Below are 14,329 nucleotides of genomic sequence, written 5' to 3'. Positions count from 1 at the left end.
GACTCTGATCTTGAGATGCAAAATGAATTCTATTCTTTGTCCCAAGAAAAAAAAGAAAAATGTCTAATTAGCTGCACCATGTGGGCCATTTCACATCTTGTTGCTCTAGCTTTTTCAGTTATCTTTTGGAATGTATAGGCTGGATTTTGCTAGTTTTCTCCTTCCCATCTTGTCATCCCTACTTTGTCCACTCAGTCGTCTTGGAGTGGAAGTCGTGCTGTAGTCGTTTCTCACGGGCGTGAGAAACTCGTGAGAAACGATTTCACCAAAAAACATCGTGATCTAAGTCTCACAGAGAGACGATTTCACCAAAACAATTGTACTCTCATCTTTGTAAAGTAGAGAGATCAAGGTTTGATCTCTAATTTGTGGTCCAACAAAATTAAGTTAATGGAATGAGGTTAATCCTCTAATCGTTAATTTAACAGATACTGGTGTAGTCAAAGTTTGTGAGGCGTGATGATCATTAGTAGCAAGAAAAGCCATTTATTTCGAATATATGCCTCCCAATCCAACTTGATATTAAAATCTTCATATGAAGGTAGTCAATAATTAGACCCTAATCCTAACTACAATTACATTACAATCAATCCACCCACCCAATCATAAACAAACAGATTATGGGCATCAATTTTTCTACTCCAAAAAGTCCTTTTCTTACAGCCTTTTCATTGGCTTTATTAGATTCTTGTGATGTCCATAACATCCTAATTTGGACTTTGGATTTTTCTATCGTGAACTGCTTTTTAACTCGTGATTTTAATGTATGTGTTTCATGTATATTGTCGAAACATGGGTACGAATGATTATAGGACATGTTTGTTGTTATTATTTTTAAACGTATGCCGTTCAATTTTTTACAGCGTTTAAATGATGAAAATACATTTGTTGAATTCTTTTTTGACTAATGATAGTCATTTTCAATCAATAAATTTCAATCTTATATAATGGAATACAATTGTATATTGTCATTAATATGAGATCCACCACTTAAACAAAGTACTACGTACTATTTTTTTTATACTACACGTTATTTAAATTTATGCGAAATTTACCTGAGCTAAGAGCATCCACAACCGTGCTCTTGCCAGCGGCACGGTTGTGGGCCCGGCCCCACTTTTTCTGCCTGCTCTCTGGCAAGAGCACAACACCCACTGCTGTGCTCTTCCGCAAGGACGAGCACAATTAATTTAAAATTTTATTAAACAAAAACATTTCAATAATACTAAAATTCATTAAAAAAACCTAAATAATATTACAAATGACAAATAAAATAAAAACGACATAATTAAAATCCTAAAAATTAAAAATTACATAATTAAAATACTAAAAATTAAAAAAACCACTAAGCGTTGCCGGATTTCACCCACATGTGTTTGATTAGGTCTTCTTGTAGTTGATTGTGGATTCGGGTATCGCGCATTGTGTGCCTTGTCTCGATTCTCTGGCCAACCGTCGTATGCTCGCCTCGGCGTGGGGGAGACCTCGCTTTAGACAAAGGATTCCAGTGGACTCACCGATATGCAAATACTCGTCGATGATGTCGGCCGTTTGCCCAGTAGCGAGTTGTCGGATGGCACACGTACACTTCTGCAACGGCGTGATACTTTGCCGACCGGCTGCATCTGGACCTGTTTGGAAGAATTCAACACGTGCGGACAATGTGTTGACAATTCGCATGAACAAGCGCTTTGACATGCGAAAACGGAGCCTGAAGTAATCTGCCAGAAACCGCAGCTGGTCGGCAACGAGCCTTTCGTGGGCTCCCTCCCGGTCACGATGGATGTAGCGGCGATTTGATCTGGTTTGTTGAGGAGGAGGAGCGGGAGTATTCGCCTCGACGTATGCTTCGTAAGCGGCACGATGTTGTTCGTAGTATTCATGTTCTTCGCGCTCCGCTTCCGCCATAATATGGGTGAAATCCATTTGAGGTTTTGAGTGAGTGATGAATGTGTTGATAGTTTGTATGAGAATTATGAATGAGAGATGAATGAGAGATGATTTGATGTGATAAATGGATGATGAATGTGTGTATTCATAGATGATTTTGGGGGGAAAAAATAAAAATAAAATTAAAAAAAAATCAGAAAAAATGGGAAAAAATGGCCATATTTTTGGGATTTGGAAAATATTTTTTTTATTTTTTTATCATTTTATATAATTAAAAATCGAATTTTAAAATTAAAAAAATAATTCAAAGGCAACGGCTATGCCGTTGCCCAATCGTAAGCCGCCACGTCGCCTGCTCGCTGGCACGGCGCTGCTCGATGCATTGAGCAGCGCCGTGCCAGCGGCGCGAGCGCAGCAGCGGCGGTATGCGTCCTCGCCGCTGGCACGGACGGACGCGGGGCCGCCGTCCACCGTTGTGGATGCTCTAATAGCAGTGTCCATTCATACAAATTTTTACGTTTTAGTAATTATTATCTAGACATTTAAAAAATAACTACATAAAGTACATTTAATTTATTTATACTACGTATAGGTTTAGTTTTTTTTCATAAGTAATTTAGTAGTACCTATATATGTATAGATTTTACTTCTTGAAATGTTAAGATCATTTTTGCGTCAAATATTTAGAATTGATTTCTTAGAGTTATGATTTGAAAGAATACTCTCTCCGCCCAATAATATATAGACTCTATGGGAATAATGATACGAATTTTAATGCACAATTAAATTAATAGAGATACTATAAAATTGTTGAAGTAATGTGTATAAGATGATGTATATAAGTTATGAGTTATTGGAATATTTTTAACAAATGGACGTGCAATAATTTCACGGGATTAAAATAAATGGTAAAAATAAATTATTTTTCCGAGATGGAAGAATTGAAGTAATGCGTATAAGATGATGTATAAAAGTATTGAGTTCATGAGTTGTAGATTTTTTTTTGTCATAAATGGAGTGCGTTAATAGGATCAGACAAAAATGGGCAAAAAGAAATTATTTTTATGCTACGGAAGAAGTTATACTACTACTACTACCATATAGCTAGGCGTGCACAAATCGAACCGAACCGCCGGTTCACAAACTGGAACCGGCGCGGCGGTTGCGAACAGGTAGACGGTTCGTCGGTTCATGCGGGGCGGTTCAGGTTCAAGAATTTCAGGAACCGGAACAGGAGGTTCAAATGAATTTTTTTTAAAATATTTATTATTTATTATTTATAAAAATTAATTTTTATATTTAAAAATCAATCAATTTTCACAAATAAATAAATAAATACAAGAATTTCATAATAGCCCATATTTCTTTGTTGGGTCTCTGAATTCTAAAAACCATTCTTGGTTATTTCTATTTTATAGAAACATCCTTGAATATTTAGTGTTTCACTTTCAATGTGAGACAAATATGTTGAAGTATTTTCTCTTATAACTACATGTTTAGCTCATTCATTCATCTTTTTCCAATGTGTGATACAAAATTTTCTTTTGTCTTCTAATTTTATCTTTATTTTTGACATGATTATTTTTCTAAGACAAATTTATAGATGATAATAGCATAAAATAGAATAGTTTAATTAAATTTGAATGTTACATGTTGCTCATAATTTGTATATTTATATAATGTGGAAGTGTTCAAATAATATTTAGATTTAAATGTGCTCACTTTTAATAATTCTAAGAAATCATTCTTGGTTGTTTCACTTTTATAGAGACATCCTTGAATATTTTGTGTTTCACTTTCAATGTGGGACCAAATATGTTAAAGTATTTTCTTTTATAACTATATGTTTAGATCATTCATTCATCTTTTTCCAATGTGGGATACAAAACTTTCTTTTGTTTTCTACTTTTCTTTATTTTATACTACATTTTATTATTCACTAATATTATCTTTATTTTTGTATGATTTTTTTCTAAGACAAATTTATAGATAATAATAGTATCAACTAGAATAGTTTAGTTTGAATAGTTTAATTAAATTTGAATGTTGCATGTTGCTCATAATTTGTATATTTATAGAATGTGGACGTGTTCAAATAATTGGATTTAAATGTAAGCATGTTGCTAATTTTTTCTCAATATATTGATTAAAATGTGAAAAGAACAACAATTAATATAATTTGTATCATAATGATAAAAATAGATAACTAAAGAATGATTTGTATAGTGATATAATATAGTTTATATATTTATATATTAGTAGTAGACTAATAGTATGATTTTGTATAATAGCTATTATTCTAATAGATGTAGTATAATTTATATAAATAAAATTATTATTTGTGAATATATTCTTGATTGATAAGAATAAACAGTTATTGAGTAATATGATTTGTATATAGATAAATAATCATTCATATAATAGTTATCGCTATATCAATACAATTTGTAATAATTATTCTCTTAATGTGTATAATGGTATTTATTAGTTAGCATATACTACATAAACTTACACACAAACGAATCGATAATGATAAATGATTAAAGAATAATACTTTATGTAATAATATTTGTTGTTAAATTTGTTAGAGTTTGTATACTATAAATCACATTTCGAGTGATTGAATATTGTAAAACTCTATATGTTATTTTCCAAAGGAATGAAACAGATTATTTTTGTCATAATGTTGTTATGTTTTACATTTAATGGATGTTTATTGCATATTTAAATGTATAAGCAACATAACAAAGTCTAAGTCTTTGTTTTAGTAGACCGGTTGTGGGCGTCGTCCACTTTAATGTAACACGGTCAGTTCTGAATAAAGAAAAATAAGAATTTCACAACCTAGATAGGCCTAGACTACCTATCGTGAAAGGTTGCAATGTTAGTCCGCATATTTCTAAGCCTTACTTAAATAAGATGACATTGGTGCGGTATAACACTGAATTGGATCTAACAACAAGACGAATCTTTATGCTATCTACTGAAAGACTAGGTCTTGATAATTAATTTCTTAATCAATGTGTTAGCATTGAGCATACGATATTGATTATGCACTACTTTGACTTATCAAAAGGTGTGGGTTTTTCGCAACCCAAGAATCCTGGTATATTGGATAGTGGTGATTAATATCTAGCGGTGCTAGGATTGCTATTATATTGAATCGTGCGCGAGCTGAGTCTCGTTTGATAACGTCCACAAGAGGAGTTCGAAACAAGGTTTTATTATTCGGAACCTAGCTAGTTGGAGATTGATTACTCTATGAATAATAAATAAGCTTTTCTTGCTAAGTCCACTCTTGGAGATAATCATATGTTAATTAATTAAGTCCATAGCAGACATTGATTAATTAATGGACGTTTCTATCTTAAGCGCGGGAAATTGATGACAAACAAATGAAAACCCAGAATACTTGTAATTTCAGAATTGGATGAGTAGTGCAATATTACTTCTGTAGTGGTTGCTCGTGATATTTCAATATAAGCTTATATTAAATTGTCGGTTCAATTTAATTAGTAAAAAGCTAATTGGGGAGACCATATCCAAATTCTTCCATAAATCCCTGACTGGGCCCAATATGTGACTTAATATAAATAGGAGAATAAATGAGACAGAAAATACACATTATTTTCATCACAATTTTTGTCCCTCCCTGTCTTGAAGAGGGACGATTTTCAACTCCCTCCGTGAGCAGTTTCCGTCTTCTTTATTTGAGTCCTAGTACTCTGGTGAGATCAGCCCGTATTGATATCAGATTACAGTCCGGGAACCAGTCAGGAGATCCGTGGTTTAGTACTCAAGATCTTCATGTGGAGAAGGCGCGAGCTATCTTCGATTCTTCAGTAAATCAACGAGGTAATTTGGCCTACTTCGTAGCAAACATGTTTTAGGTGTTAATTGCGATGAAGCATGTTTAAATTCAAGTTATGAGCATGATACATGTGAGAATTACGCGAATAGAATTTGTCTAAATAATCTCCTAAATAGATCATAATTATTATGTGATTCGTTTGAACGCACGCTTCCGCTGCCAACCCTTTCAAAATTATAATTATAATATAGAAAATAGTCAAGATATAAACAAAGATGATGTAAATCTACCATGTAGTTACAAATAATGACTTTTATCCCACATTGAAAGAAAGAGCAACACATCCAAAAATATGTAGCTATAAAAGAGAATCATCCAATACACTATCTTTCAACTCAAAGGCTCAAGTCCAACATTATAAGTTGTGACTTGTAGTCTCGGTCAAATAAAGACTAAAAAGGGAAAAAAAATTTTGAACCACCGAACCGGCCCGGAACCGGCGGTTTTGAACCGCCCCATGAACCACCGGTTTTTTTAACCGGAACCGCCTAGAACCTTGGCGGGCCGGTTCAGGTTCAATGAAATTTTGAACCATGAACCGCCGGTTCCGAACCGGAACCGGCGGTTTTTGAACCGTGTGCATGCCTACATTTAGCTAGTAATTACAAAAAATGGAATTCAAATCGGAACCGGCGGTTTTTGAACCGTATGCATGCCTACATTTAGCTAGTAATTACAAAAAACGGAATTCAAATCGGAACCGGCGGTTTTTGAACCGTATGCATGCCTACATTTAGCTAGTAATTACAAAAAACGGAATTCAAATTGATAACAAAACCGGCAAGATTCATATAAGAGAAATAGAGAGAATATGGTATAATTGGAGCAATTGACAAAAATAAAATTTCATAACTAAGAATACACTTCGACATTAACCAACGCTTATTTTATCAAATTAGCAAATTCTGCAGTTGAAAACAAGAAATTGGTCTTAACTTTTCCTCATCTTCCCTACCGACTTTCCAATCACCGCCACGTGTCGATTACGATAAGAGACCGACGATATGATATGTCTGAGATATAAGATTAGATGCCTTTCCCTATTCTTGATTTCCCACTAATTTACACGGTTAAGAATCTCGAAAATCAGTGCTTAAATACCACTTAATCAATCAATGCTTGTTGCTTAAAGCCTAATCAGCCCAGGTGCCAAGTTGATTAATTGCAAACAATGTGTTTACTGCATGTAAATAAAGCCTGAGGAGAGAGAAAGAGGCAGTGATTGAGCTGGATTACGAGAAAAAAGATCTCATCTTTGCCTTTTCACTGTTCCTTTACACCCTCCAGACTGTTTCCCTCTCTCGATTAATGCTTTACTCGTGTCCAAGTTGCAATCTTGAAACTTGAAAGTTGAACAAAAGTAGGTTTGGTGAGAGAGAAAGAGAGGTTCTTGATTATGGGCTGCTGTGTTTCAAAATTCCCACCAACGGAGACGCACCCGGAAAAGGAGAAGCTCCAAAATCAGGGGGCGGTGCAGCTTGTAGGTGGTGGTAGAGCGCCGCCGCCGTCTGCCTCCGCCGCCGCAGCTGGCGGCGGGGCGGAGCCCGGTGTGACCTCCTCTGGGGTTCCCTCTTTCTGCGAGTTTTCATTTGCAGACCTCAAAGCTGCTACGAATAACTTCAACCCAGATTTTATTGTCTCAGAGAGCGGTGAAAAAGCCCCTAATGTTGTCTACAAAGGCCGCCTGCAAAACCGCCGGTGGATCGCCGTGAAGAGGTTTCCTAAGCTGTCTTGGCCTGACCCCAAACAGTTTGCGGTATATATATACATAAAGTTTTGATCTTTTTGTGATGGGATGTGTGTATTTGTGTTTTGTTATAGTGGGCATGTGTTGTTTGTCATCAGTGGTTTGATTCTTATACTATGATGTTTGCAAGATTTGATTTTTGGTGGAATTTTGTTGTGTTTGTAGGAGGAGGCATGGGGGGTTGGGAAGTTGAGGCACCGGAGGCTGGCAAATTTGATAGGGTATTGCTGTGATGGTGATGAGAGGTTGTTGATTGCTGAGTTCATGCCCAACGACACTCTTGCCAAGCATTTATTCCACTGTATGTATTTGAATTTTGGTGTGTGTCTGTTTAGAAGTTACTTCCCTTTGTTGAAATGATTTGAATGCTGCAATTGATTGTTGGATTGAGTCTTTTGATTCTTGTATGCTTGCATTTCTTTGGAATCCGTTCTTGATTCGTAAAATTGCAGACTAATGTGATCTTTTGTGCCTGCTTGTGTGTATTATGTTAGACAATAAATGGGGAAAATTGTTTCTTCTCTTCTTCAAATTCGACAGGGGAAAAACAGACCATTGAATGGGCAATGCGCTTGAGAGTTGCTCTTTACATAGCTGAAGCCTTGGAATATTGCTGCACTGAGGGCCGTCCGTTGTATCATGATCTCAATGCTTACAGGGTTCTCTTTGATGAGGTGATTCTACAAATATTGTTAGTTGGCAGGCTCGACTCTCACTGATACCAGTTAAATTTCTGTTTGAGTGTTATAATGATCGAAATTTGCCTCATGTTTGCAGGATGGTGATCCTCGGATTTCATGTTTCGGGCTGATGAAAAACAGTCGAGATGGGAAGAGTTATAGCACAAACCTTGCCTACACTCCCCCTGAATATTTGAAAAACGGTAACCTTGAAAGAATGTTATATGTGGACGAGGACATAACTTGTTTCACGTGATTAGATGTGAATTTATTGAGCTTTCTGGTTGCATGTGCATATGGACACATGCGCTGCTTGTTTTCTTGCTTGCTAATTTTAGGTATCTTTTTGTGCCAGCTTCTTGACTCGAATAGATGAGAATGTGACTACTGAAATGCAAAGACAAAAGATTTAACATATAAATGTACTTGAAAAGTTTTGCTTGATATATCACTCTCATAATCAGTCATGTGATTCTTCGTAGTCAACAGTTGCACAAGGTAGTACTGCTACTACTATTTAGTGAGAACCGAGGGCCTACATTAGCAATGGCCTTTTAAGTTGTTGATGACATCTCATTAGTTCTGGAACTTCTGTCTGAACGAATGTCACCTATTAGTCTACGAACAAGTTCAATCATTTATCAATCCAAAAGTTGCACTGTCTTAAGAAATATTCTAGGGTTAAGCCTCTAAGCTTAGGCTCAGTTATTTTATTTTTTCTTTGTTTCATTTCATCTTTGAATGAACTGAATTATCACTATATTACCTGTTATATGTGTATTGTAGGAAGGGTTACCCCTGAAAGCGTCATCTTCAGCTTCGGAACTGTCCTCTTGGATCTACTGAGTGGCAAACACATACCTCCAACTCATGTTCGTTTCTATCGTCATCTTAACATCTTTTTAATTTCTTATCTGTTTCATTTCATGTTTGTCCAATAATTCGCGTCCTAGCATATGCCTAGTTGAAGTGTTGTTACCTGCTAGATGTGCTAATGTCGATGATACACATGTACTGCTATGTCATCTCTTCGATCACTATGGACTTTTTTTTTCGAGTAACGAAAATCATATGCAATGTTCCTATTCTGCTGTAGGTGAGTTGATATACGTAATCCCAATCTTTGTGTTCCTGTTTGCTCGTGATGGAAATATTTCGTTCCCTATTATGGCTAATCGCTTTACAGAGCCTCCCCGAATTTAGTGATGGTTATGAAAGTTCAAATGCGATATTGTATAAGCTTGTTTGCTCTGCTCCATATGCAGGCGCTTGATATGATACGAGGTAAAAACATCATACTATTGATGGATTCTCATCTGGAGGGGAAGTTCTCGACTGAAGTAGCAACAATCGTTGTTGGCCTTGCCTCTCAGTGTTTACAATACGAACCTAGGGAGAGACCTAATATAAAGGATCTCGTTGCTACTCTTTCTCCGCTCCAGCCTAAATCAGATGTAAGCATCTGAAACTACTGTCTCGTATCAAATGAATCGTGTTTTATTATGCTTTCTATGAACTCGATTTTGTACTTCAGGTGCCATCTTATGTCATGCTTGGGATCTCTAAGCACGAAGAGAGCCCCCCAACACCGCAGCGCCCACTTTCGCCTATGGGCGAGGCTTGTTCTCGACTGGACCTGACGGCTATACACCAAATCTTGGTGACTGCACACTACCGGGATGATGAGGGAACGAATGAGGTAATCTTGAATTGTAGCTCACCAGTGCCTGCGGTTTTTGTCAAACTTTTAGCATTTCTCTTTTGGCTTAATCTTCCTTCGACTTTCAGTTGTCGTTCCAAGAGTGGACACAGCAGATGAGAGATATGCTCGATGCCAGAAAGCGTGGGGATTTCGCGTTCCGCGACAAGGACTTCAAGACCGCTGTCGACTGCTACTCTCAGGTTCGATTCCCATTTCATTGACGATACATATAATTGCGTATTTGAATGATTACATGATCAAACAAGATCGATTTTGTCTGAGCACGTTTGTTTTGTCTGTTTATGCAGTTCATAGACGTGGGCACGATGGTTTCTCCAACTGTATACGCTCGTCGTAGTCTGTGTCATCTGATGAACGACCAGCCTGATGTGGCTCTCCGAGACGCGATGCAAGCGCAGATCGTGTATCCGGACTGGCCGACTGCATTCTACATGCAGTCGGTTGCCCTCGCGAAACTCGACATGCATCAGGATGCTGCAGACATGCTCAAGGATGCAACTGGATTGGAAGAGAAGAGGCAGAAAGGAGGAAGGCCCACTTAACAATTTCACACCTTTTTAATCTTTCCTAAGTTTGTAAATTTTTTGGCTCAGAAAAAATTCTAGCTTTTCTTGCTGAAATCAACAATGTATGTAATGTACAACATCTTTTTGCCTTAATAAGAGATTCATTCATTTCCTGATTTCTGTTGATTTATATTTATGAAACTTCTCAAATCTAAAAAACAAATTATTTAGGCCACATCAGGGCATTGCATAGCTTTGTCTACAAAATAAAGTCACATTTACATTTACATTTACGTTTACGTTTACGTACACTCATGTTTTAATACACAATAGATAAAGTATAAATAAGCATATTGTAGCATAGAGAAAAATGGCAGTAAGAAATTATCTCTACTACTAACTTTATTTGTAGTAGTTATGGAATGGTGGAACATTAGACGTATTTAAATTTTGGAAAATTATAAATTAGAGCTATGATTTAGTTTTTTGTTTGTTTTCTTATATTTTCTTTATCTTAAATTTTTACTTTAAGCTTATTTTATCTAGTCATTAGAGATCACTTTTATGTTTCGGTAGACCACATATTCAAAATATATAGTACGTGTTATTTTATTGGATAGGCGATATCCAATATGTGTGGTCTGCATTTCATTTGTGAACCTTCAACACTTAACAATTGTTTTGAGTTAAAAACAAAAAAAAAAAACAAAACAAAACAATTGTTTTGAGTTTATCAAAATTAAATATATGGTGAGACAATTATTCTCATTGGCGAATGAAGATTGACATATAACGCAATATGTTTACTTTGCTTCAATTATTTTTCCAAACTATTTTTAGACATAGCATTTTTGCTATTTCTATATTCTAAACCGCTTATGATAGTTACTAATTTGTCGGTAATAAGAAGAATCTAGTTTTCTTAGAGGGTGAATAAATAAACGAGAGTTTTGTTGCCATGCTATATTATCTTGGTATTTTTCCCAGATGAATGAATGAATAATTAGTTTAAAGGAACTTTGCCATTATATATACGTGCTACTATGTTGCGATCAAATTTGGACATTTGAATTTAGTGTCATTTGAATGAGTCAAATAACATTTAAGAATTTGTATAAAGGGAAAAAACATGAATAGGATTAAAATCGTTATGATAGTCACGACTCACACTTTGAAGTAGACGTCTTCGTGAAAGACTTTCCAAGTCTATGTGATTTTTTCTCCTATATAATAGCCTAACGCGGTTTCAATATTTACTCAGAAATTTTGCAATTCTTTTATGTCCAAATTATAAGTATATATGTGGCTGCCTGATTCCTTTCTATTATTCCAATTTAACTTATACTGTAAACGATGTTGATATTGTTTTGTGTTTTAAAGTTTAAAGCAAACAAGAAATTTATAAAATGATCATAGTACAAGATATTAGAATGTCATAATTATAGTAGATATTTAAAAATTAAAAATTACAGTTACTTGTAAATTAAATAACGTTAATATTTCAAAACTTAACGAAAGACTTGAACTTTTGAAATCAAATTAAATAGTAGTATAAGTGAGTAGCTGTAGTTCAAAGTTCCATGGGTATGACCTAGGAGTAAATTTGTTGAATTCAAATTCAAGATATTATAGTCAAGATTATTTTTCTTTGATCTGAAGCAGGGTTTGTTTAAGCTAAGAATTCAGCATTTTGTTCATTTCCTTGTATATTAATATGATTCAATGTTAATGTGAAACAATGTAAACATATGAAAGGAATTTCCTTACAAGGTTGTGTATATATGTATTCCTAGTATGACCTGTTCTATCGTTGATTATTTTCTATTGACTCATGACGTTTATCTTATACTTAATATATGAATCCCAATATTATTTGAATTAAGAAAATATTAATGTAAAAGTTAAAATGGATGATCACATTAAATTTTCCATCCCAAAAGAAAATTGTTTATCTAAATTATTGTTATGGAGAATTTGAAAAGTTTAAGATATTATAGGGAGTGGTTAGTTAAGATATTATAGGGAGTGGTTAGTTGCGAACTAGTATCTTTAAATGAGAACTTATAAGTTGGAAGTGCAAAACATATAAGTATTGATACATTGCGTGCCGCGGACTATTTTTTTTGTACTGCCAAGTGATAAATTTTGAAGTTGTTATTTTAAGGTAGTTCAAACATTTTTATTTTTTAGATACTCTATATGTCCTTAATAATATGTTACAATTTGAAAGTAAGTTTATATAGTAGAATATTAATTTTATAGTAATAAAATATGAGTGTGAATGAGCTAGTGAAATGTGAGATCCATTAAAAAAAATACAAAAGTGATAGTGATAAATTTAAAAAAAAGAAATAAATAATAAATAAATTATTAGGGAGAGATGGGGTATATAGTAATAGATAGGAAAGGGATGGTAATTTAGTAGCGATAATCATGATCTAAATTCCAATTACAAAAACCGCGTTATGGCCCACAAAGACTAGAGTTTAGTGACTTGAGTCCATTAGTAATATTTTTTAAAGATAAAAAAATAAAATTGATGGGCTTTGTTTTGCATATATAAATAAAGCATACATGGAAAGTGTTTTTTGTGTGAGTGTGCATTGCAAGAAACAGAGTCCACACACATTAATCGACATCAGGTGTAAGAAAGAAAAAGCAAGAAGAATTAGAGTTGGAGTGGAAGGATGGAGGAGGAATGTAAATGTCTGCCGGGATTCAGATTCCATCCGACTGAGGAAGAGCTGTTGAGTTTCTACCTGAAAGGCATGGTTTTGGGGACGAAGATGAGCGGCGATGTGATCGGTTTCTTGAATATATACAACTACCATCCCAATGAATTGCCACGTAAGCATCAATCTGTTATTCTGTTTTGTTTCTTAAAATAGAAATACTAGTAGTACTTGTGTTGGTTTGCAGAACTGGCGAAAACAGGGGAGAGAGAATGGTACTTCATGGTGCCGAGAGACAGGAAGCATGGTGGCGGAGGGCGGCCGAACCGCACCACCGCCAACGGCTTCTGGAAGGCTACGGGGTCGGACCGGCAGATACACAGCGGGTCGTCGAGAGTGATTGGGCTGAAGAAGACGCTGGTGTTCTACGAGGGGAGAGCACCACGTGGCACCAAGACCAACTGGATCATGAACGAGTATCGGCTTCCCGACAAGCCCAACAAGGTGGTAGATTAATAACTAGAGTATGTTTTTGACAAGTATAGATATATAAGTGTATATTAAGTAATGGGTGATATGGAAATGCAGGAGGATAGAGATATAGTAGTGTGTAAGATATACATGAAGGCTACTTCTTTGAAAGTGTTAGAGCAGAGGGCTGCAATGGATGATGAATCCCCAAACTCACTCTCTCAACATCCCAAGAGAGAGAGACCTTCTTCCCCCACTTTGTTGTTGCCCAACAATTTACCTGAGCTGCAGCTGCCTATCATGAACACCACTGATTGGATGCACGATTCCTTTTGCCTTAATTTAAGCCCATGGCTTGATAACTTTACACCTTTCATCCCATTGTGCTAATTCTTCCACAAAATACCCTCATTCTAACTATATTTTTGTTACTTGGAAGCGCTTTGTCTTTGCAAGACCAATATCAACCTCTTTATTTCTACTAAATCAACTGTCATAATGTGCTATTACATTCTCTACATAATTGGCCACACCCACACGAGGGGATTCCTTACTTTTAATTGTCTCTGCAATATATACTATAATAATTGCATTTATCACAGAAAAACCAATTTTTAAAATGTGCAGTTGCCTAATAATGTGGATCAATCAATATGCACATTTCTCAACGATATATTATATATAATGATGAAGCCTCAAGCTCACACAAAAGAAAATACAACTCGTATAACTTTGTAGATCTGTGCTTCTGTTGGAGGACACACATCTA

At 35.4% G+C, this 14,329-nt stretch overlaps 2 protein-coding genes across 2 annotated transcripts; both read left to right on the top strand.

The window, feature by feature from the left end:
- The first annotated feature begins 6,823 nt into the window (after positions 1–6,823).
- LOC121751888 (serine/threonine-protein kinase BSK1-like) lies at positions 6,824–10,593 on the top strand. The gene is made up of 9 exons (XM_042146697.1): positions 6,824–7,517; positions 7,674–7,809; positions 8,049–8,182; positions 8,286–8,391; positions 8,975–9,060; positions 9,454–9,642; positions 9,723–9,887; positions 9,977–10,090; positions 10,199–10,593. Exons 1-9 carry the CDS (start codon positions 7,158–7,160, stop codon positions 10,451–10,453), a joined length of 1,545 nt encoding a protein of 514 aa, XP_042002631.1. The 5' UTR covers positions 6,824–7,157; the 3' UTR covers positions 10,454–10,593.
- Positions 10,594–13,023: 2,430 nt separating this feature from the next.
- Positions 13,024–14,078, top strand: LOC121753402 (NAC domain-containing protein 6-like). The gene is made up of 3 exons (XM_042148693.1): positions 13,024–13,264; positions 13,337–13,593; positions 13,678–14,078. Exons 1-3 carry the CDS (start codon positions 13,105–13,107, stop codon positions 13,948–13,950), a joined length of 690 nt encoding a protein of 229 aa, XP_042004627.1. The 5' UTR covers positions 13,024–13,104; the 3' UTR covers positions 13,951–14,078.
- Positions 14,079–14,329: the final 251 nt, after the last annotated feature.

This window comes from Salvia splendens, chromosome 10 (genome assembly GCF_004379255.2).
Source record: "Salvia splendens isolate huo1 chromosome 10, SspV2, whole genome shotgun sequence".
NCBI classification, from domain to species: Eukaryota; Viridiplantae; Streptophyta; class Magnoliopsida; order Lamiales; family Lamiaceae; genus Salvia; species Salvia splendens.
The sequence above is the reverse complement of the archived record's forward strand: the minus strand, read 5'-3'. Positions and strand labels throughout refer to the sequence as shown.

Bases quoted from the DNA above. Each gene is read 5' to 3' on its own strand.
- LOC121751888 (XM_042146697.1), top strand. From the start codon at position 7,158: ATGGGCTGCTGTGTTTCAAAATTCCCACCAACGGAGACGCACCCGGAA. The intron at 8,392-8,974 runs GTAACCTTGAAA...TGTGTATTGTAG, and splicing joins CCCTGAATATTTGAAAAACG to GAAGGGTTACCCCTGAAAGC. The intron at 9,888-9,976 runs GTAATCTTGAAT...TTCGACTTTCAG, and splicing joins ATGATGAGGGAACGAATGAG to TTGTCGTTCCAAGAGTGGAC.
- LOC121753402 (XM_042148693.1), top strand. From the start codon at position 13,105: ATGGAGGAGGAATGTAAATGTCTGCCGGGATTCAGATTCCATCCGACT. The intron at 13,265-13,336 runs GTAAGCATCAAT...GTTGGTTTGCAG, and splicing joins CCATCCCAATGAATTGCCAC to AACTGGCGAAAACAGGGGAG. The intron at 13,594-13,677 runs GTGGTAGATTAA...ATGGAAATGCAG, and splicing joins TTCCCGACAAGCCCAACAAG to GAGGATAGAGATATAGTAGT.